The sequence below is a fragment of the Homarus americanus genome, unplaced genomic scaffold, assembly GCF_018991925.1.
Source record: "Homarus americanus isolate GMGI-L3 unplaced genomic scaffold, GMGI_Hamer_2.0 scaffold2539, whole genome shotgun sequence".
Taxonomy (NCBI): Eukaryota; Metazoa; Arthropoda; class Malacostraca; order Decapoda; family Nephropidae; genus Homarus; species Homarus americanus.
In genome coordinates, this window is record NW_024725489.1 from 4714184 (window position 1) to 4737989 (window position 23806).

General features: G+C 40.0%; 1 protein-coding gene across 1 annotated transcript in view; it reads left to right on the forward strand.

Annotated features, from left to right (window-relative positions):
• Positions 1-23806, forward strand: part of LOC121865031 (3'-5' RNA helicase YTHDC2-like) — a 49116-nt gene that overhangs the window by 20687 nt on the left and 4623 nt on the right. Inside the window, exons 12-28 of the mRNA XM_042364347.1 lie at positions 742-923; positions 1155-1375; positions 2192-2319; positions 2427-2561; positions 4341-4529; positions 7306-7425; positions 7638-7795; positions 8192-8306; positions 10864-11024; positions 11168-11278; positions 13084-13337; positions 13958-14151; positions 14295-14421; positions 16888-17454; positions 18844-19031; positions 22504-22641; positions 22785-22886. Of these exons, the coding sequence (XP_042220281.1) occupies positions 742-923; positions 1155-1375; positions 2192-2319; positions 2427-2561; positions 4341-4529; positions 7306-7425; positions 7638-7795; positions 8192-8306; positions 10864-11024; positions 11168-11278; positions 13084-13337; positions 13958-14151; positions 14295-14421; positions 16888-17454; positions 18844-19031; positions 22504-22641; positions 22785-22886 (3090 nt within the window). The remainder of the gene's footprint in view (positions 1-741; positions 924-1154; positions 1376-2191; positions 2320-2426; positions 2562-4340; positions 4530-7305; positions 7426-7637; positions 7796-8191; positions 8307-10863; positions 11025-11167; positions 11279-13083; positions 13338-13957; positions 14152-14294; positions 14422-16887; positions 17455-18843; positions 19032-22503; positions 22642-22784; positions 22887-23806) is intronic.

Sequence of the window (23806 nt, forward strand, 5' to 3'; positions counted from 1 at the left end):
CCTCCTTCCTGGATAATCCGTTTGAATTCTGTCGGGAATGTCTCGGCAGCAACTGTATCTGAACTAGCAGCTTCAACAGTCATCTTTATGTTGTGGAAGTTATACCGACGCTTAAATCATTGAAACCAGCCTCGGCTGGCCGTAAAGGTCTCTTCCTTTGATCCTTCACCCTTATCTTTCTTTATGTCATCAAACAAGGATCTGGCCTTATGCTGGATAACCATAAGGCTCACAGGCGCATTACATTAATTCTGGTACTCCATCCACATTCCCAGCATCTTTTCCATTTTTTCTATCACAGTACTTCTAGTACGAGTTGTCTTAGTTGCACTGAGAGTAGTACCACTTCCATCACCAAATAAGGCAGGTTTTCTCCAATACTATCACTGGATAATGAATGTCATAACAAAGAACTGCCTGAATGGCTAGATATGAAAGGGAGAGTTTGTGTGTTCTTGACTCTACCTGCACCTCAACCTGCATTATGGTGGGAGTAGACCTGAGAGAGGAAAAATAGATATTTAAAAACCATATGTTCATATAGGTAATGAGTAGAGTAATTTTTTTTATATAACTAGACTACGTGAAGATTAGCTCTCTAGCTTGTATCACCTTAAGATTACCGACCCTAATGCTGACCTAACCTAATCCTACCCACCCTAATGCTGACCTAACCTAACCCCCCCCCTCTCCCAGGTAGCTTTAGGGTGCTTAATCATCAGTTTAATCAACATTCCACAGCACTCAGAGACTTGGGCGACCCCTCTCATGGTTGCTTCTGGCCGAGGTCGCGTGGACATAGTGGAGCAGCTTCTAGCCCTTGGAGCATCTCTCACCTTGCGAGCTGCTAATGATTGGACCGCTGCCAGTTGGGCCAATTCTACTGGCCAACAAGAAGCTTTAGATTTACTACATGCATACAGGTGAGGAGACTGATCACTTGCTACTCTGTAAACGGAAAGATATACTCTCCATGTGTATAACTGTTTCATATGTACACATAGAAAATCTAAGTAACTGTAGTACACATTTTATTGAAGAGGTCGTTGGATGAATCACATATTTGGCTACTTTGTGTTCTTTATAATTAAACATTTCTCATCCTGATCCTTATTGAAGTTTCCATTTGACTTTATTTTTCTCACACACTAAAGTGCTTGTGAAGGTGTGGATCTGTTGTCCCTGACTGGTAAAGGTAGTCCTGCTCCAAACAAGGGAGGTCTACGAGGCTCCACGCCAGCTGCACCGCCTGCTGAGCTTAGCCTGGAGGACAAGAGGATGTTGGACTCTTACCACCACTCGGTGTCTGATGAGGTTGTTGACATTGACCTGGTCCACTCACTCTGCTACAAGCTTCACACTGCTCAGCCCCCAGGTGAAGGAACTACTTCATAATGCCTCGTTCTTTCTCTCTCAGTGGATGTTATCAATATTTTCTGCAACATTAACCATTACATGTAGCAATTTTAAGTGGAGAGTCTTTGTTGCTTCTGGTTTACCTGGGAGTAAAGGGTTGTGTGAGGGATAAACACAATATACAGGCATATAAATACAGTCTATAGGAGTCGCTGCAGATCAGAAATAGGCAAGTAACAAAAGTAACGACTGCAAGAAAGAGCTGTTTAAGATTACCAAGTTTTGAAGTGCCTCTACTGGGTAAATATGAATCATAAGCTAATAATCACGTCATCATTATTTGTGCATGAATTTACTTTTCCTTTATACCATCATAATTTAGAGATCAAAAGCTCAAATTTAAAAGAAAATCACAAGATACTGAACATTTATTACTTTTAAAGAGTTATACCTCTGAGCTGGAGTGCCTCAGATGTTATGCTTGGCTCCAACAAGTACTGTATACATCCTTACACTGGTGCGGGGTGGCTGGAATCCAGATCAACATAGACTCTTCCTTCATTTTCATCCCATCATACAGTAATGAGTTATGTTAGAGGGCATTACTCTTACACCACAATATATATTGTGACATGAACTAGATTTGCTTCACCAACTATGAGCAAAGGGGATGTTAGAAAATGAGGAAATAGAAGAAGATAAGCAAAGGCAGAAATAAACAGTAACATTCAAAGATTCCAGCCACCTAGGTAATGGAACATGATGTGTTGACAAGAAATATGCAACTCAGGACTTGCAGGAGTTGGTAATTAATGCGTTTATGTCCTCGACGCAGGTGCTATTCTCATCTTCCTGCCGGGGTACGACGACATAGTCACCCTGAGGGACCGCATCATCGCTGAGGAGAAACAGTATCTCGTAGGGGGCAAATACTGTCTCTTTTGTTTACATTCTAGTATGCAGGTATGTACACTCTCTCTCTCTCTCAACTGTATAAAAAAAATTACTGTCATATAAAAATTACATTAATGTTGTTTTGGGACATGTTTTCAAATTTGTTTATTTGACAGTCAAGCGACCAGAAGAGAGTGTTCCGGTCTGCACCACCAGGGGTCCGGAAGATCATACTGTCCACCAACATCGCCGAGACCAGCGTGACCATCAATGACGTCGTTTATGTCGTGGACGCTGGTAAAGTCAAGGAAGTAAGTAGCTATTTTGATTCAAGTACATTGGTTTCTGACGGATTTGTTCCTCACGAACTAAAATATATCTTCAGAGGTGAGAGAAGGGGACCAGGTAGAGAAGGAGAGAGAGATAGAGTTTATAAAGTACTGTAACAGTAGCTCACTCCTACAGGATGGGTGGAGTACAGGCGGCAAGTGTAGGGTTTATTGAACGTCACTCCATGAACAGTTAATATTCCATTATAAATGACTAATATCTGTGTTAGTGCTTAGAATGATGTCATGTAACTCAAGATTAATAATAATAACCTTAGGTTGATAATAATACAAGGGTAAACAATGTACAGGCATCACTAGCACTCAGAAATGTGTCATGGATAAGAGTAAGTGAAGGTGGAGGAGTAGGAGTCTCACAAGGAACATGAATCAAGTCACCGAGACAAACAATCCAAGTAACAAACATGACTAGAAGCTTCATATATTCCCTTAGTGATGGCACCTCTTACAGTGACAGATAATAATAATAATACCACCACCTTCCAGAGAACACAGCCAATGTATATCCTTGTGTGGTATCCTGGAGAGTACCACTGTCGCCCAGGAACCAAGCACTGCTACTTATACCCTCTCCACATGTGACATGGCTTGTGAAGTAAGAAAATTCATTAAAATTAGAACCAAAACAAAGAGTAACTGGAAACTCGGTGATATATTCTCGTCCATAGATGGCGTGATATAACCTATAAACCGCGAATTCAATCATATTGAATATCTATTGTTCTACTTACTTTTAATAAAGATATACTCTACAGTACACGTACAGTAATTGGACAAAATACTGGGAAAAGTTACTCGAGTCAAAGTACGGTTACTCTTAGAAAAACTTATTCATATAAAATAAGAAATACTCTTTCTTCATGTTACTTCAATTAAAAGTAAAGAGTAACAGATTTATAAAGTACTTAATTACTCTGAATAAAAATGCTCTTGCAACAAAATTTTTAAGAATTAACGCATAGTAATAATGTAATGTCACTACTGCCTGTAGCCTCTAGGCATAAAGATCCTAATAATAATTTACATGTTTAATATAAAATTGATAGAGCAATAGAAAAATGATCACTCGAGCTGTCCTGTGTTTGGCCCTCAGACTACCTGGACTGATACTTCGGACTTTGGGCTTTTAATGAAATTCAGTCGTTGAGTTTGCCAGAAAATCGTGTTATACTGGTGTTAAACAGGTGTTCCTCTACTACAAACTTTTAAAGATACAAACATCATCGTTGAGGAGGGTTGTATGCCAGCGCTGGTGTTTAATGTGGATGAGACTAGATTATATTGGAAGAAAATACTTAATACAACATATATTGTTACAGAGGAGAAGAATATGCCAGGTTTTAAGGTTGTGCCATTGAGTATAGCACCTGTAGTTATAGGTAAAGTCAAGTTACTTTCTCCACGCACTGTTTTAGTGGCATGATCTGGCAGACAGGATCTTAGTTTCAATCTTGTGGAGTTTTATCTTTGGTTTGACTTTTTACCCACAACAAAAGTCTTATGTTAGTCCTAGCTTAAAGTGAAGTGCACAGGCCTATTAAATACTCTTCCACTTATACAGTTGACTTGATATCTTAAAAGATATTAAAGGAAAATTGAGAGAAGACAAGATCAACTTAAAGAATCTTATAATTTTGGTAAGCATTTTAGAACTTTGACCTGATTTACAGAAATAATCAACCTCACCACAAGTGCCAAAAATATATTGCTTACTTATATTTTATGCACGTTTCTTTACAGATGAGTTATGACTCGATGGTGGGTGTGTCTTGCCTACGTGCAGTGTGGATATCTCAGGCATCTAGTCAACAGCGTCGAGGGCGGGCAGGAAGGTGTCAGCCCGGCATCTGCTACCACCTGTTCTCCCGCAGCAGATACAGCTCCCTGCAGCCTCATCAGACACCTGAAATTCTAAGAACTCCTTTACAGGTGTGTAAGAACTTTGCAGGTGTATAATAACTTTATTATAGATTTGTAAGAAGTCTTTTATGGGGATAACATTAATATTAAGGTAAATAAATAAGTCGGATTTGTACGTAAGTTGGAACACATGGTACTCTATATGCATACCGTACTTACAATACATATAAACCACTTAATTTAAGACAAAATAATAAATAGAATGACAAAATACAATACTGTAAGTGAAAATAAAAAATAAATCAAGTCAATAAAATGCAGGTACAGGGGGGGTGCCCCCAAGTTCGCGGATTTTTACTTCGCGGTTCTCGGTTATTCGCAGATGACACCTTGGATGTAGCCAAGAATGTCTGGGTAATTTTAAAGTTGCTGGCATTTTTGTGGCTGGGACAGGGAGCCATTTGTTCTAGAGACAGTAATTTCCTTTACCTGTATTGTAAATACGTGTGTGTGTGTAGACACACACACACACACACACACACACACACACACACACACACACACACACACACACACAAAACACATACAGTAAAACCTCGATTAACCGACCACATATGGGGGGAAGGGGCCGACGGATAATCCGAAAGGTCAGTTAATAGTACATAAAGTCTACGGAAATAAAACATACATTTTCAAAGTACCTTTCCCTAACCTACCTCATTTAATTCCCTCTATTCATTTTTGTTCATTTGCCATTCATATTTCAATAGAATTTGCTTTAAAACATTAACCACTTTAGTAAATAAATATGAACCAGCACAGAAACCGTGAATAAAAAATGGAAAAGTCAAAGAACGTATGTCATCACAAAAATTGTGACCAAGTCCCAGGTTGCTGATCCGACTTTCTACCTCATTTACACACAATTGCAGGGTCTCAATTGCTTCTCTTACTATTGACAACACAACACATATATATTGCTTCTCATTCTTGATTTTTTTTCATTTTTGCATTTATTTATGGTTCTTTATTACTATTATTATTATCATTATCATTATTAATATTATTACATTATCGCCCCCCAGGCCCCGATGTGGGTCAGTGACCTGTGCCCGGGTGGGCTAATCCCCGTAAAAAAAAAAAAAATTCTTTTTAGGAGTTCGGGATTGACAGTTAATCCGAAAGTCGGTTAATCGAGGTTTTACTCTATAAATAAATAATAATCAGAAAATCCTTTCACATAATCAGAAACAAATTTATTAAAAATGTGAGTCTACCCTCAAGTCCGTGCTCTATTAATAAAGTACTGTAATAGACAACGGACTTGAGGGTATACTGTCACATTTTTATTAAATTTGTTTCTGATTATTTGTGAGAGGATTCTCTGGTTATTATTTATTTATATGTGTTTAGTGTGTGTCTACACACACACACACACACACACACACACACACACACACACACACACACACACACACTGTATAATATTACAGGTAAAAGAAATAATTGTCCTCAGGGCAAACACATAAAGGGAATATACATTTCTTTGTACACAGTGAAGTACCACAAAACTTGATCTTCGCACCTGCCCTGTTTGTGATCTACATAAATGACATATAGATGAAAATATACCTAGCTACATTGTCAAGTTTGCAGACGAGACAAAGATATTTGGGAAGGTAGCAAGTCAAGACGATGTCGCAACAATGCAGAGAGACTTGCAAATGCTCTTTAAAATTACAAAATTCAAAACCCTACACTTATGATACAACAACATTAATCACAACTATTCTGTTAGTATCACTTTCCTGGATACTGTCAATAAGGAGAAAGATCTAGTTATTGTGATAGATCAGTCACTGAAAACAGCACAAGAAGTGGGGGCAGCAGTGAGAAAAGCAAATTGAGATTTGGAACTTATGGAACATACCTTTGAATACAAAGGCAGGAAAATGCTCTTTCAACTCTACAATTCTCAAGTGCTGTACTGTATGCCCTCGTCTGGATTACTGTATACAGGCATGGGAACCCTACCTCCATAAAAGATTCAACACAGAGTGACTAAGAGGATTCTGGAACTATGTCATCTCGATTATCCAAGTAGACTGAGGGCCTTAGGACTAACAACCCTTCAGACAAGGTATAATAGTGCAGATCTCATTGAAACGCTCAAAATCCTGAAAGGGATGGAAGACGTAAACCCAGGACACCATTAACGCAAGGGAACATAACTACAAACTTGCCAAATTATTTTGCGGAATGAACGTAATGAAATGCTTTTTCACACAGAGGGTAGCAAACCTATGGATTGGTCTACCAGCTGAAGCTCTGTAATCAAGAACAATACTGGGCTTCAAAATAACCCTTGACAAAATTATCAAGAACAATGGAGGGATTCTACCCAGGTCACGGGCCTCTTTCCCTTGGCATGGCCACTTCTAGTGGGTGGTCATTAGGTAAAATAAATATACCAATATCAATATAAAGATTTCCCTCCCTCCCTCCCTCCCTCCCTCCCTATTTAAAAAAAAAACATTTACTTTGGTACTGGGCAGCTTAAGTGGGGATCAACAGATTTTTTATTCCGCTGTCATTTATTCATCGTAGCTAAAGTAACATGTTTTCTGCTGGGGTGTTTCCCTTCCGTGATGATGGTCTTGTGTTTCTTTTGCTCTACCTGTATTCATGTCTCATAGCAGTAGCTCACACACCACCAACATGCCTCAGCAGTAGCTCACACACCACCATGTCTCAGCAGTAGCTCACACACCACCAACATGCCCACCTTCTTCACCTAATTTGTAAACCACTTTTATTGATGATTTTTTTTCCTCCTCACCCCCAGGAGTTGTGTCTACATACTAAACTTCTAGCACCAGCCAACATGCCCATAGCAGACTTCCTGGCACGGGCGCCCGAGGCTCCTGCGTTTATGGTCATCCGTAATGCAGTTCAGTTACTCAAGGTATCTACTGACTGACTTATGTTCTTTTTCTTTTTTTCTTTTTATTATTATTATTATTATTATTATTATTATTATTATTATTATTATTGTTCACCCAGTTAATTATATTTTCCATTTGGTAAGAGTAATGAGTATGGAATCACACCAACATCACAGGACCACTTTGGATGGTTGGGAGAATACTTCTACAATAATGAAAGTATTTGTTGTAGAGTATGGATGCTCTGGATGGTTGGGAGGACGTGACTGAGCTGGGTCACCACCTACTGGACCTGCCATTACCGCCTCGCCTGGCTAAGATGGTCATCACAGCTACGGTGCTCAAGTGTCTCGATCCCGTCCTGACAGTTGCTGCTTGTTTAGCTTACAAGTGAGTGGTAAAAGGTTTACAAGTGAATGGTTAAGGCTTACAAGTGAGAGGTTAAAATCTTACTAGAAAATGGTTATGATTTTCAACTCTTTTATCTGTGTGAATTAAAGACTTAGTTTGTTTATTAGTTGTTATACTGTATATACTGTATGTATGTATAGTATAGTATGGGTGTATGATCTCTATAAACCATTAGGTATCTGTATTTAGACAAATTTGATATGGGTCAATCCATGGAGCAAGATGAAGGTACTGTACTATATTGTCCTTTTCAAAGTCTGGTACACTGACAAAGAATTAAGTCATGAGGTGGAGTTCCTTTCGTGTGTGTGTTAAGAGATATAATTTTAGATTTGTTTGGTATCTGATATTTCTCTTCCTTTCTTACCCATCCAGAGATCCTTTTACACTACCAAAGCATCCCAGTGAGAAGAGAAATGCCAGTGCAGTGCGGAGAAAATTTACCTCAGGGACGTTCAGCGACCACATGGTTCTTCTGAAGGCGTTCCAGGTACGACGACAATACTCATGGTTATAGGTATACTTTAAGACCTCATTAACTCTGATTAAATGAGGGAAAATGTGGTATGTAAATACAGTCAGTCCTCGACTTACGACTGGGTTCTGTCCCGACGACCAGGTCATAAGTCGAAAAGGCGAAAATAATACATAGAAATTCTAAAATGGGTGTCTCTTTTTCTTCTCAGCACCACGAGAACTCTCACTTTTACGTTTGCCAGCCATTTTAAAGGGAATTACAAACGAAAATTTTGTCAGTACACAGCGCGATCACTAACGGTCGGGACTCGAAAATACATAATGTGAAAAATATTTTATACGACCATTGCCGTCATATGTCCGAGTTGTTATAAGTCGAGGAGAGACTGTACTGTAGTTTCATAAAAGGTATAAATTATATCATTTTTAATATTTTATGAAAGTTTTAGTGCTCTGATATACACTAAAAGTAAAAAACAATAGAAATACATACATATGAGATGAAAGAAGATTAAAAGACTTAAACAAATTACAAACACTGGAAGATAATAGGGGACTAATGCAAGAACAGTTTAGTCCAGTGATATCCTTTTTAGCCGGAACAATTGGTGCAGAGCACTTCCGGGAATGAGAGATTTCTGGGTAACGAAACGACTCTCTCAATGCCGGAAAAAATCCCGCATCCATGGAATTTTCCGGGTAACGGAAAAATTTTCTCAGAAGTTCCAGAAATTGCCCGTTACATTGCCTCTCGGACCCGGAAAAATATCCCTCATCCCCAGAATTTTTCTGGTAACGGAAAATATTTCTCAATTTCCAGAAAATGTACCTGATTTTCATCTCTCAAACCCGGAAAAAAACTCCCCCCATCCCCGGAATTTTCCGGGTATCGGAAAAATTTTCTTGGAATTCTCCAGAAAATGTGCCGCTCGGAAAATTTCATTTCGGCTATCGGAGAGTTCTGGATTTGATGGATTCTTGCTAACGGAGATATTACCGTATACTGTACCGTATTGTATGACTACTGTACCTTTTCTGCTGAACCACAGAACCATTATTGCGTATTGTCCGTTGAATATCCGTAATAGAGGAACACCACTTTCTTATTCAATATTCATCAAACTTTCTAATCTTGTCTTTATTCTGGATAATGTCATGCCATATAATACCTTTCTTTTTACTAGATGACTGGTGCAGTTTCTAAGCTTCTTCACCTTGCTTAGAAATCTCGGCGATTCCTCTTTTTCTGTGCTATCCATATCCGTGCTTCCCTGGCTGGACATTGGACCTACCCTTGTCGTTTCACACGTTGAAGATTATCAACGGAGGACCGATGTTGATAAAACATTCTGGTATAATTCTGAACACTGATGGAAGATATTGAGTAGTGAGACAGTAGATAGAGAATAGGCTAATGCTTCTCCTAACACCCACTGAATGGATGGGTGGTTAGGTGTTGGGTAAACAGTATCTCAGTAAGATCAGCCGGTCGTATAAGTATTACCCAAGTCCTCCCAGGTTCCTCCATACTGGTCCAAATGAGCCGTGTGGTTATCTTGAGGTGATTATTACCTGAAGATAATATGACGTCGGAATGCTTAGGATATATTTACACTGTCGGAATTATAAAAAAATAAATATTACCAAACAGGTCATATTAGATCTTGAGTTTTCCAGGATTTTGAGGTATATATGTCCACATTATTTAGTCTTGCTGAACTGTATGTTGTTTGCTGAGTTGATAGTACCTGTACACTAGACTCCCAACCCACAAGATTCAGGTTTAGTCTAGTGGCCAGGTAAGTTTGGTGGAGGTGTTGCGGTGCTCTGGGCTGAACACCATATAACTTAAAATCACTTTCTTCGTGGTTTTTATACTCTTTCTTGTGTGTTTGTAATGGAACTTTCTATAGAATCACTCCAAGGGCAGATAACAATAAAGACAATCACAGTCAAGATACAGATTAATTATGAATTGTTTTTCACCAGTTAGTAAGTTATTAGCCACAGAGTAGTCACAGTGACCTGCCGTAAGTGTCGGTGGACAGTACAAGAATGAGTAGGTAAGTGTACTATGTGACTTGGGGAAAGAACAGTTGCCATTTGTAAATACTGTATGATCTTATGAGATATTCTGACGAAGCACAGTGTAGTGATATGAAGTATTGTGCATCAGTGTGGCTGATAAGAGTCACATGATAGTGTATATAGTGTATGTAATTTGAGGAAGTATATGTGAATATTTATATTTGTTGTGTGAGTCTTTCCTTGTCACTATTTACACTTGTCTTTGGCCACTTGTACAGTATCTCCCTTTCTTTGATCCTCCTCCTAAAAGTGACACTGGACTACTGTGCAGATATATAACAGCCAATAGAAGATAAAATATACTAAATCACGTTCAACATTAGTTATGGAGATATATTTCCACAGTTGTGCCAACGCTTTCCATGGCAGCTTTTGTTGTACATTACACAATAATGTGATTAGACCAGTAACCCATTGTTTACTGTACTGGGACTGTCCTGGAATATTTACCATCAATAAAATGATAACTTTTATTATACTAGGCATGGCAGAAGGCTTGTGGTGAAGGCTGGGAGCGTGGATGGTGTGATCGTAACTATGTGTCTGGGGCGACCATGGAGATGATCCACGGGATGCGGTCCCAGGTGCTGGCTCAGCTGCGGGGAGCTGGATTTGTTCGTGCCCGGGGACCTGGTGATATCAGGTACACTCATGTTTTGTTCAGTGTCATTAACAGAGCTTTATTTGCACATAATTGCAGGGTTTCAATTATTTATTTTACTGTTAACAACACACCATACATAATGTACAGTATCACAGGATGACTAGAGATGTGTTACTTTACAGAGATGTGAATAGCAACAGTGACAACTGGGCCATGGTCAAAGCTGCTCTGGTATCAGGAATGTACCCCAACCTAATAAGGGTTGATCGTGACCAGTGCCAGTTGAGAACACAGTAAGTTAATGTTTTAGTGCTACGTTCACTGGTTTTTTCTACTCCTTTAAGTCATATTTTTTCCTTAGATGGTACATCGGGTACTTAAAACCTCCATATAGCATTATCATTGTTCTGTTCTATAATTGTATTCACATAACCATTGAATATTGCTCGCAGCTATCCACATTAATTCACAGTATTTATTTCTTCACTCCTCTGACCCAGCACTACTTCCTCTCCTCTTGACTGACCCAGCACTACTTCCTCTCCTCTTGACTGACCCAGCACTACCCCCTCTCCTCCTGACTGACCCAGCACTACTTCCTCTCCTCTTGACTGACCCAGCACTACTTCCTCTCCTCTTGACTGACCCAGCACTACTTCCTCTCCTCCTGACTGACCCAGCACTACTCCCTCTCTCTTGACTGACTACTTGACTGACCCAGCACTACTCCCTCTCCTCTTGACTGACCCAGCACTACTCCCTCTCCTCTTGACTGACCCAGCACTACTCCCTCTCCTCCTGACTGACCCAGCACTACTCCCTCTCCTCCTGACTGACCCAGCACTACTCCCTCTCCTCCTGACTGACCCAGCACTACCCCATCTCCTCTTGACTGACCCAGCACTACTCCCTCTCCTCCTGACTGACCCAGCACTACTCCCTCTCCCCCTGGCAAATTTCTTCCCCTTTCTTCCATAGTTGAGGTTTTGTCTCCTTCCTGTTGGTGATCGTGTCCAAAAGGAAACTGTTAACAGTGTATCTATGACCTGTTATATTGGGGCCAACTTCAGGGCTTCCTTAAAGGTCTACTTAATATCCAGGACTCAGCCACCAGGTCCTGTCCTCTGTGATCCTCCCAAAACAACAGTGGGATGGGGGAGAGAAGCAAAGATAATGGCTAAGGGTGATGATGTAAATTTGTTAACTGATATTAATCTAAGGTTTGCATCTGAGACTTGGTTATGAGTGTAGGTCACGCTGTTAAGGCTGTGGCTCGTGTGTGTACCTACCAGAGCCCATGACAAAGTAAAAATAAAACTCAGACTCAGGATTAGTTTTTCTTGGATCTTATAATCTCAAGTGACTCCCAATAAGCTTTAAATTATCACTTTACTGTAATCTCTTATTTTACTCATTATTTGTCAATTTAGATTTGATAATGGGAAAAGGCTTATATTGTGGGGGGAAATAATCTGTATCAACACTGTAATAGGAAACACTGTTCAGAGCTAAGAAGGCAGCTGAGTATTGAGACAGTATTGGCATTTTTTTTATGAAGAGTTAGGCTGAGCTGGTATGGATATATAGAGAGAATGGAAACCAGTTGGATCAAGAGGGACATGGGTCAAAATGTGGAGAGGAGAGGAGAGGAGAGGTAGGAGTAGGTCAAGAATAACAAGAAGGGAGAGGTAGGAGTAGGTCAAGAATATCAAGGAGAGAGAGGTAGGAGTAGGTCAAGAATAACAAGAAGGGAGAGGTAGGAGTAGGTCAAGAATATCAAGGAGAGAGCGGTAGGAGTAGGTCAAGAATAATAAGGAGGGAGAGGTAGGAGTAGGTCAAGAATAACAAGGAGGGAGAGGTAGGAGTAGTTCAAAAATAACAAGGAGAGAGAGGTAGGAGTAGGTCAAGAATAACAAGGAGAGAGAGAGGTAGGAGTAGGTCAAGGTTAAGCCACACAAGCATGGAAAATGGCTGCAACAGTGATGATGATGATAATGATGATGATTGATGATGATAATGATGATGATGATGATGATGATGATGATGATGATTGATGATGATAATGATGATGTTGATGGTGATGTGTTTGTTATTACAGAAAGGAAAGTAAGGTGAGGTTGCATCCTACGTCGTCTCTCTTAGATGCTGCTAATAATAACCAAGGCTCACTCAGTGTTGCTCATCGTGCCTTGGTCAGCTCTCTGCCCTCTGATTGGTTGGTGTATGACGAGATGGTGCGTATCGGAGTTGTTGCACATGTCCGAACTGTGACGTTAGTGTCCCCCCTCACAGTCCTGCTTCTTGCTGGCCCGATGCGACTACCTCTGGACGCCCTGTCGGAACCCTCGAGCCGTGAGTATGAGTCCAGGTCTTTCTCTCTCATGTAAGGAAGAAAATATTGATTAGTGTTGTAACAATACTGTACTGGGTATTCTTACTTCCTTATATTTAGTTTTCCTGGAATAACAAAATCTGGGATAATTTGCATTGAATCGCACTTTTATAATACTTGGTCTTATTGAACCCTAAGCTAACCTAACCTAGCTTAACCTAGTCATTGGAATATAAGTCTAATCAAGCTGGACCACATTTCCATTCAGTCAGTCAGTCTGTGTGTGTGTGTCAGTATACCTGTAACCATCACTGTCCTGTGTTTAAGGTACACAACATTTGGGGATATTTAACATGGAGAAGACAACTGACTTCCTTTAACTTAATGATGCAGCACAGGTCAATTTATCACACATCAAGTTATCTAAAGAAAAATATCCTTTTGACTTGGCATATAAAAGATGCACTCATGTCTGCAGAATAATATGTCTGATGTGAATTTTTTTTTTTTTTTTTTCATAACTTGTATTAAACTTTAGACTTGTTGCTGCCATAGACCATATTTGTAGTCCATAAGTTGCTGCACAAACACACATTAGAGTGGATGATACCGTACAATTTATATTTTTTTTCGTACTCAGGAAGTAGTGGTGACTGTAGCAGTGACAGTGAGAGTGAGGACCGGCCAGTAGGTCTGAGCTGTCTGGTGAGGATTGACAACTGGATACAATTCTTGGGTGACCCTCAAGCTGCCCATCTGGCCCTACAGCTGAGGCACAAACTACACGCCCTCATCTTGCGACGACTCAGAGCGCCCAACAAGCCTCTCACTCAGGTGGGAACATCAAAGTTAAATAATGTATTATGTCTGGCGTTGGTGTGTGTCTTCATTTTCCTCTATGTGTTAACTAAGTTTGTTTATCAATTTAAAGTCTCTGTATTTTGGTGATTTATTTATATCAACATGTCACCGCCCAGGCTGATGAGGACGTGGTGCGAGTAGTAGCCTCGGCCCTGAGCCAGGAGGAACAAGCACTGAGTCTCGTCCAGCCATCTGGTGTTGGCCAGCGCCCTCGACCCCTCTACCCTCACAGTCACCCGCACGGTCAGTTTTAACTGTGTATATTTCTTAGTCCTTACCCTTTATGACACAGGGTTACCAACACATCAAGAATCCTTCAGACACTCCTAACGTTTAGTTCAATTCTTTCCAAGTATCACTGACCAATGATAACTTGTATTTCATCTGTAATCTACTTTAGCAAGTTTGGAGAGGTTCATGTTATTTGTGAACACAGTTTCATCTCTGATAACCCGATCCTAGTTCAGTACTCTTATTTTCACTTTTGTTCCGTTATAGTTGTGAGGTACTTGAATTTCTGATGTTTAGGTATTTATTTCGTTTTTGTTTGATTAATTCTCCTTCTAAATAAGAAAAACTTTAACTGGGGAGAAAAGTAGGTCATCCAATTTTTAGAGGGTGACCAGTCAATCAGGCCCCAGTTGAACCTAATTAAACCCTACCATTAAGATTGGGCCCCAGCTTTGAAGGGCCTCAGTCTTTTATGGACCCAAATACTAAGGGTTAGTTAGGTAAGGTTAGATTAAGTTAGGTTAGAGGTTAGGTTCCATAAGGGGCCATTAGAACTGTAGACCATTTGACTTGCGACTCATTCAGAGGAGAGTTGTCTGGAGAGTGATATATTTCCCAGCTTTCTGTCTCAACATTTTCCTCATATACTGTACTTTGTTGGACACCACTGTAGTTATTCAGAAGCAAACTTGATAGATATTAATTATAAATAAATATTTTATGATGTTTGTGGGAAAGTTTATGGAATTTTTATTACTAGTACAGTACTGTACATCCATTCAGTGTGGTCAATATGGTGATTCCTTTTTTTTTAATGTTTCTCGAGTTAAGTTTTTTGGGGGAGGATGATGTCATTCCTTATTACGAGAAGTGTTGCCACACCTTCTGCATCTACAGTAGTTTAAAGTGACAATATAGGGACAATGCTGTACTGCACTTATAAACACTGACTCAAAACGAAATCTGAAATTAGGGAATTTTGTGTTGTCTCGTCTCTTAATTAATTTTTTTTTTTTTTTTTTTTAATAATTTATGAAGTTAAACTCAATGAATACAAAATATCCGAGAAACAGAAAAGAGGCGTAAAACATTAATGATGATGACGGTGATTTGAGGTACTGTACAGTATATCGGGAAACATGTGCTTGCCAGTGTGTTCAACTCCACCTTTCTCTGTGGTTAACCCAAACTCTGCCACTTGACAGGACTAGGTTGGCTTGCTCCTTTTTTTCTCTCTCTTTCTTTAGTGGGTGGGTGGGTGATAATAATTATTAACGGTTTATTGAAAATGCTCTGCAGCCCGTAGGCTGAAAATTTACATTGGACATAAATGACTTATTACATACATTGACATTGGTGGTTTAACAAAAGCCTACATTAGAGAAAGGTAAAGGAACATACAGTGAACATACAGATTAATGTTTACAGTGGAGGTCACTTAGATCATGTGTGCTGAGGTGTTGAACAGCAGACACGTAGTGTAGTAACACCCTCACTGATGGTGTTAGGAAGGACCTCACATGTAGTAATTCCCTCACAGATGGTGTTAGGAAGGACCTCACAGGTGGTGTTAGGAAGGACCTCACGTGTAGTAACACCCTCACAGGTGGTGTTAGAAAGGACCTCACGTGGTGTGGTAATTCCCTCACAGATGGTGTTAGGAAGGACCTCACAGGTGGTGATAGGAAGGACCTCACGTGTAGTAACACCCTCACAGATGGTGTTAGGAAGGACCTCACATGGTGTAATTCCCTCACAGGTGGTGTTAGGAAGGACCTCACGTGTAGTAATTCCCTCACAGGTGGTGTTAGGAAGGACCTCACGTGTAGTAACACCCTCACAGGTGGTGTTAGGAAGGACCTCATGTGGTGTAGTAATTCCCTCACAGATGGTGTTATGAGGGACCTCACGTGGTGTAGTAATTCCCTCACAGATGGTGTTGTGTGTGTGGGTGCGTGCGTGCGTGCTCTGCCCCTTAACAAGTTAGCCAAGCATTGTCAGCTTGTTCTTGCTTCTTTAAATAATGTTCATCGTTACCTTGGTTTTAAGCTGTGAAAAGAAAGAGTTATTACAGATCAGGGATTAGGAGTTGGTAGACCCATTGAACAAACACACACACACACACACACACACACACACACACACACACACACACACACACACAAAACACGTACTGCATGCCCGTCCATACATATGGTACACTTCACATGCAAACACACATATATGTTCTGATATGTATAGTATTCATGATGTATGTACTGTATCAACTTTATCACACTGTATTTATATGTGGAGTCCCAGATGGATAAGCACAATTTTGAGATGTTACAGCATTTCCACAATTCAACTGTTGAATTAAAAAGTTCTTGACCATTTGGAAAAAGTAATGCTTGTCAGGTAATTTTACAGTGCCCCTCAGCAAACATCCTAGAAGGTATTTCAGTACCATTATAGTGCATTAAGTATTGATTTTTACAGAGGGTGGTTGGTCCGGAGGAACTTCAGAAGACTCCCAGTCCAGTAGATCTTCCTCACGTCGAACCAGTGATGCAGCCACGCCTCCTGTAGGAATACCTCATCCCTCAACAAAGTTTTCAGGTAACTCAAGCACGGCATCCAAGTCCGGGTCAACGGGGACCATGTCAATGAGCAGCCCTTCCTGTGTCTCCAGCAACACAGCCAGCGGCTTCTCCAACACTGGCCCTTGTGCCATGTTCCCCTCCAGCTCCAGTACCACTGGTGGGGGATTCTCCAACACAAGTCACGGTTCTTCAAACATCTTTACCTCTAACACGGGAAATAAGTCGAGCTCAAACACCACCACGACCACCACTACTACTTATAGGTCATTTCAGAGCATAAATTCTGGTGGTATGAACAACCAGAGTGCAAATACAAATACTTTTCTCAACAACAGCCTATCTCAAGGTACATCAGGCACCAACAGAACCTCCATGGCAACACCGTCCTCAGTCACTACGCCAGTTAAAACTACCCTCTCTGCCAGTGGTGGAGCAAGTAAACCAGGAAACAAGGACTCAAAAGGTAAGAGAATCTCATTTATACTCCCACAAACTGCTGAATATATCTTATGGTGTAGTCTTCTCAGGATGTTGTGAGTGTTTGATTCAGTTTATGAAGGATGCTTGTAATGGTTCGTTCAAGTTAATTTAATCTTTGGTAAATGTCTTTGTCTATCAGAAGTCCCAGCCTATTCTAACTAATAGGGGTTGGTGCCCATTAGAAGTGACACCCATTAAAACTGGTCTCAAGTCTTAATGGTTGGGGATAATTAAGGCTGTGGCCCACAACCAGTGTCCTCTCTCACGACCATGTTACATAACCTAACAAATGTGGAGGAAACTTTACACGAGTCGTAGAAATAAGGAAATAAATGAAGCATAATAATTAAATACAGCTGAGAATAAGTCATATAAAATAAAGAAATAAATGAATTTTAATAAACAGAAATAAATCCAAGGCCTTCATTCTCACACTGAGGGAAGAGAGTCACTCAGGACTTGTACATTGCCTGGATGTTTTATATCCATTCAATCTCTTATAAGAATTTTGTCCAGTGTGCCATTTCTTGACCCCCCCCCCACCCCCCTTGTGTACCTCTGTGGTTTACAATACTACTTACCCTTTAACCCCTTGTATACAGGCTCCCCTCTGAGCTGAACAGAATTGGCTGGCATTGTCCAAATAAAATATTAAAAGTGGCATCCCTATAATGAAAGGATTAACCACTCAGCTACAGTACTTGCTTATGTTATCTGCCAGTCTACCTCTCCCCTTCTTTATCTCCACCGCTCTCACTCCCACAAACCTTCTGCTTCACGAGATCAAGCACCAGGTGAGAAGAGACAGCATCTGGCATAAGTTACAGTACTTTGAGTCTATGGTACATTTGACCAATATTAACTTAAAAACTTTGTAAAAACAAAAAGTATAAATTATTGATATGAATATCTATAGATAAAGATAATCAAGTTATTGGGATATTTATTCAATTAGATAATAATTATGTACTATCTCTAATTCTGGCAAATGTTGCTACTCACTACAAACTGTTGGGACATAAACAAATTCATTTGACTAGCTTTTGGGTAACTCTTAACTTTTAAATACTTAAGACTATATTTAAGGCATTTTTCTTGATGTAAAGTAAGTATGCAGTGCTATTTTTTTTCTTTTGTTATTTAAGAATTAAAATAAACATTTAACTTAGTATGTGCATGGAAGCTAAACTTGACTGGGAAGAAAATGTTTGGTTTTCTGAAATCTGGTTTTGAGTGTCTGTATCAAGTATATATTCCCTTCGTGGTTTTTAGGAGTTACATTCTGTCTTGTCTCTATGGTCATGAGAGAACCTAAACCCCAACCGTCACCTTTGTTTCTTCGTGTTCCAACAACAGCTCAAAAAATTTTCAGGAACTTACAATAGCAAGATGATGAGCAGCAACAGTGGGGGTGCTGAGGGAGGAGGGAACAGCTGCATCGGCAAGCCCAGGTATTTCATCATCAAGGCGTCCATGTACAAGCAGTTGGAGGCATCGCACCACACGTCCATCTGGGCCTTCACTCACAACACAGAAAAGAAAATCATGCAAGCTTTTCAGGTATGACATACATTTCACTTTTGCAAGCTCTTTTCCTTCAGCTGTGATGGATGATGTACAGTAGAGTGATCATGACCAAAACAAACATATAGTACAGTACTCATTCTCTCATTCATTCTTTTGTTGTTGTATAATGATTCCTCAGAAAAAGGCATTGAATTGGTGTCTATATTTTGACGTTTCCTTTTCAGTTTTCTCAGTGGTGTCATTCGTGTACAGTACAGGTAGTCCCTGATTAACGAAAGTGGTCTGTCTGCAAAAATGTTTTGTAAATTGGTTTTTCACTAGTCAGGCAACACTTTTTCATTTTTTTCTATTTATCTGTGTATCTGCTAGTTCACCGTTGTCAATGGGCGTAGAGTTATGGCTTGTCTGTTAGAAAGAGAGAGAGGAAGATAGACAGAGAGAGAGGAAGATAGACAGAGAGAGAGATAGACAAAAATAGACAGACAGGCAGAGAGTAATTACAGTATTACAACAGTAGGGTGAATCTGATGTGCTCTGGAACCCAACCATAAGAACACAAGAATGGAGGAAACTGCAGCGGACCTATTGGCTCACACAGGGCAGTCCCATTTACACCCAACCTATGTTTGAAGTTATCCAGCTTATTTGAGTTAATGATGATGTTTGGTAACTTGTTCCACTCATCCACTACTCTATTTCCAAACCAATGTTTACCTATTTCGTGCCTAAATATAAATTTGTTTAATTTAAAACCATTGTTACGAGTTCCCTCCTGGTTGGATAGTTTGCGTACCTTTGTAATATCCCCTTTGTTTAGCCCTGACTTCCATTTATACACCTCGATCATATCGCCTCTCACTCTACATCTCTCAAGGGAGTGCAAATTAAGAATCTTGAACTTGTCTCTGTTCTCAAGGTTCCTGATGCCCGGGATTAGTCTCGTCAGTCTCCTCTGGATTCTTTCCAGGGATTCTACATCCATTCTGTAATACTGTGACCATAATTGAGGCGCTCTGCGTCAGAAAGGGGTGAAGCGACACCACAGCCAAAATACGTTATATGATGGCTATCACTATTTTTATCCTTCCTCTACATGTTGGCATTGGATGTAACCCTCTAGCTAAAATAGAAATATCGTAGAAAGTCCTTAAAAAATAAGGTGTGATTTCACCTCAGGCCTGGAGCTACGTATCTGGCTGTGCGCTCGGTTCAAGAAAGTGGCAACATCCCATTCAGAGCGAGAGGAGCGCAAGCCAATGATAGCGCGCCTCCCTCGGACCATACCCCCCGAGGCAGCCAATCACAATGGATTTCCCCTTGCTACGTCACAGCTGCTCGGCCAATCCACTTGCCCAGATGCTGCCTCCTTGTTAATTTTGGCGCATTGTATAGCATAAGGAGATTCAGTGCACTTTCTAATGCTATTTTTTTTTATAACTTTTCGGCGTAGCATTGACATTATTCGTGTTCCACGTGTGTGAGAAGTGCTGTGCAATATCTGTCCGATACTGTATTAGGACAAGACTCGAGTGAGGCCAGGCCTTCTGGTGTGGGTTCAGGAGCCCATTATTCCTGAGTGTGTGTTTAGTGAGGACAGTGCTCATGTGGACACCCTAGGAGTGCTTGGTGATAGTGATAGTGATTTTCGTATACTTATAATACAAAAAGTGACTGCTGTGCATAACAAGACCTTTTTGCAGACTGTGTTCCGGTACAGAGTTACGTAACATGCACTGACAGCAATAATGACGATGAAAGTGAAGATGAAAATGATGAAAGTGAGTCTAATGGTAACACAAACAGTGACACTAATGTATCACAACAAGAACATGCAGACTGTGAGGAGGTAGAAGTGGACAGTGTTGAGACATGCATTGACCTTGATAGTGATGAAAGTGAGCCTGACCCAACAAATGCTTGTGAAAGTGAGCCCATAACTCAGTCTTATAATGAAACTGAACTGTTGCCGGCATCAATAATCAATGATTTAGTTGATGAAGAATCTGTATGGCGATTTTTAGGGAGTGCAGAGAAAGACTTTGATCAGTACGTGATTAATTATGACGAGGCCATTAAAGTTATACGCACTCCTCAGGATTTACGTAACTTCAAGTTACTATGATCTTCAGGGATAATAAAACTGTAGGTTATGTATCTAAGCTACTGTGCCGAGTAGCATTTATATATATCATCACGTGGCAACACTGCACGTTATGTGGCTGCCATATGGCAAGGCAGCCTTAGTCTGACTGTGTGAGCCGTGCATGGCACACGCGAGTCACCACTTGTATTTCTCTCATCCATAATAAACGGACTGCAGTGTTGCCACGTGATGATATATATAAATGCTACTCGGCACAGTAGCTTATGTACAGGGTTGCTACTCGGCACAGTAGCTTATGTACAGGGTTGCTACTCGGCACAGTAGCTTAGATACATAACCTACAAAAATGAAGGAATTAAATAAATTAAGGTTGTAATACTATTATCATAATACTGTTTTTACCAAAGATTGTGCAAACTTTCTCCGCCTTTGTATTCGTATTACTTTGGGGGTAGAGGGGAGAGAGGTTAATGGTGGGGGGAATAAGTGTAGTGGTGTTTCCTTATTATTACACACTATTATACGTTACAGTATTATAAATCTTTGGCTAATAATAGGGACAGAAGGATAAATATTGATAGGCAAATGAGGTTTTTTTTTTTGGGGGGGGGGGAAGACGAGTGCTGTTTTTGGTGATCATTAACTTGTTTTACAGTATTAACCCACAATAATGAGGCAATTTTGCAGAAAAATACAATTATTGTTGGTTTGAAGCTAAAACAACTGTACATCACAGGTAGTTATTCTCATTCAACTTGCGATAAAATAATAACTATTCACAGTACTAACTTCCAGTTTTCACAGTTCGCTAAGAGAGGGATTGACCTGCACGATGAAAAAAGATTAACCCTCTAGCTTAAAAAACAACAAAGTTATGGTTGTTTGAACTTCGAAAAACTTTAAACGCGTTTTTATCAGCTTTTTGAATTTGGCTCTTCACCCCCTTCTGATGAGGAGTCCCTCATATTGAACTGTGTAATCCAAATGAGGTCTCACAAGTGCAAGATATAGTTTTAGGATGACCTTCTTGTCTTGTATCTAACACTCCTTTGTATGAACCCAAGTTCTTTATTAGCCTTGTTTCGAGCAAATACACGTTGTTTACTTGGTTTAAGATTTCTACTTATCATTACTCCTAAATCTTTCTCACAGTCGGATTTCTCTTTAACATTGTTGTTCATCCGATATCTGGTTTCTCTGTTTACATCTCCTAGACTAAGTACTTTACATTTGTCCACATTTAATTTCCTGTGCTGGAAAAAAGGTTCACTAATGCAAGATGAAAAGTTTTATTACCTAACCTAACTTAAGCTAACCTAACTTAAACTAGCCTAACCTAACCAAACCCATCGATGTATAAGACCGTGACCTTTTCATTATATTTTTTTCTTCTCTTTTCAGACCGGTCCTGTTATTTTAGTGTTTACATTACACAGAGGAGGACAGTTTAATGGTTATGCTCGCTTTACTGGAGAAAAGACCGATGAAAAGTGTCCAGACATAACCAATGTTGGGCCCACTCTTGGACCCCTGTACAAAGTTAGTCTCTCTCTCTCATGTATATACAGTATATATATTTGCCTCAGTCCCCCACTAACACAGGGTCCAATATGATATAACTTAGCTCAGTATTGCTCCGTGTATGGGTGTGTTTTATCTTTGGTCTTGTGTCACTACCACAGATTGACTGGGTGAAGAAATGGAACATAGGCTTCCACCAAACCCGAAGACTCTACAACCCTTACAACGAGAACATGCAAGTTCACCTGAGTAGAGATGGCCAGGTAGGTGACAGTCATAGTGTGATCAGTACTGTACCTGTCTTTTACTACCTGTATTTCTATTATAACTTCTACCACTCCTGCTGATACCGACAGGGAATCTTCTTAGCCTATAATCATCATCATTACCATATTATGACCATTCTACTCACTTGTGTGGGAGAGCCATGATTACTCGATGGCAGGTCTCCATCAGGCTCCTATCTCTTTGAATTCATTTCTCACAACCTCTCCCCATGTCATTTTTGGCCTACCATAGCTTGATTTCCCTCCATATTCTAACTCCTGCATCTCATGACCCAATTGGTTTCCTTCTCTCTCTCTCTCTCTCCACGTGCCCCAATCATCTTGGGCTTCCACTTCACAAAACCTTACTAATGCTGTCATTACCAAGCTGCCCTTTTAGCATAGAATAGGGTTTTCCTATCTCACAGTATCACATTCACCATTCTCATTACAGCATGTTCAAACCTACACATGTCATTATCTTTAACTACCCATGTTTCACTGTCATACATCATCACAACTTGAGCCAAAACAATGTCCTTACTGTCAGTAAAGGTAAAAACTGCCTAAACTTCCTTCAGCTACTTCTGTCTCTTGCAAACTCCAGCACTGATCTTGTCACCCAGGTAGCACAGTCCACAGATATATGCGAGGGATGCGTTCCTGAAAACCCTCTCATAAATCGAAATCATATATATTGAATACTTAGTTAAATGGGAAAAAATAGGATGCATTCCATAACCCAAAAAGAAAATGTTCCAGACTCATTTTCAAGACAAATAAACCATAAAACATATCAATACAATACTATTTTTAACATAATAGATAAAGCAAGTGTACAGTACAGTGTACTTAACAATAAAAGCAGATACATCAACTTGGGTAGACAAGTTGATGGAGGTGGTGGTAGGGGTTTT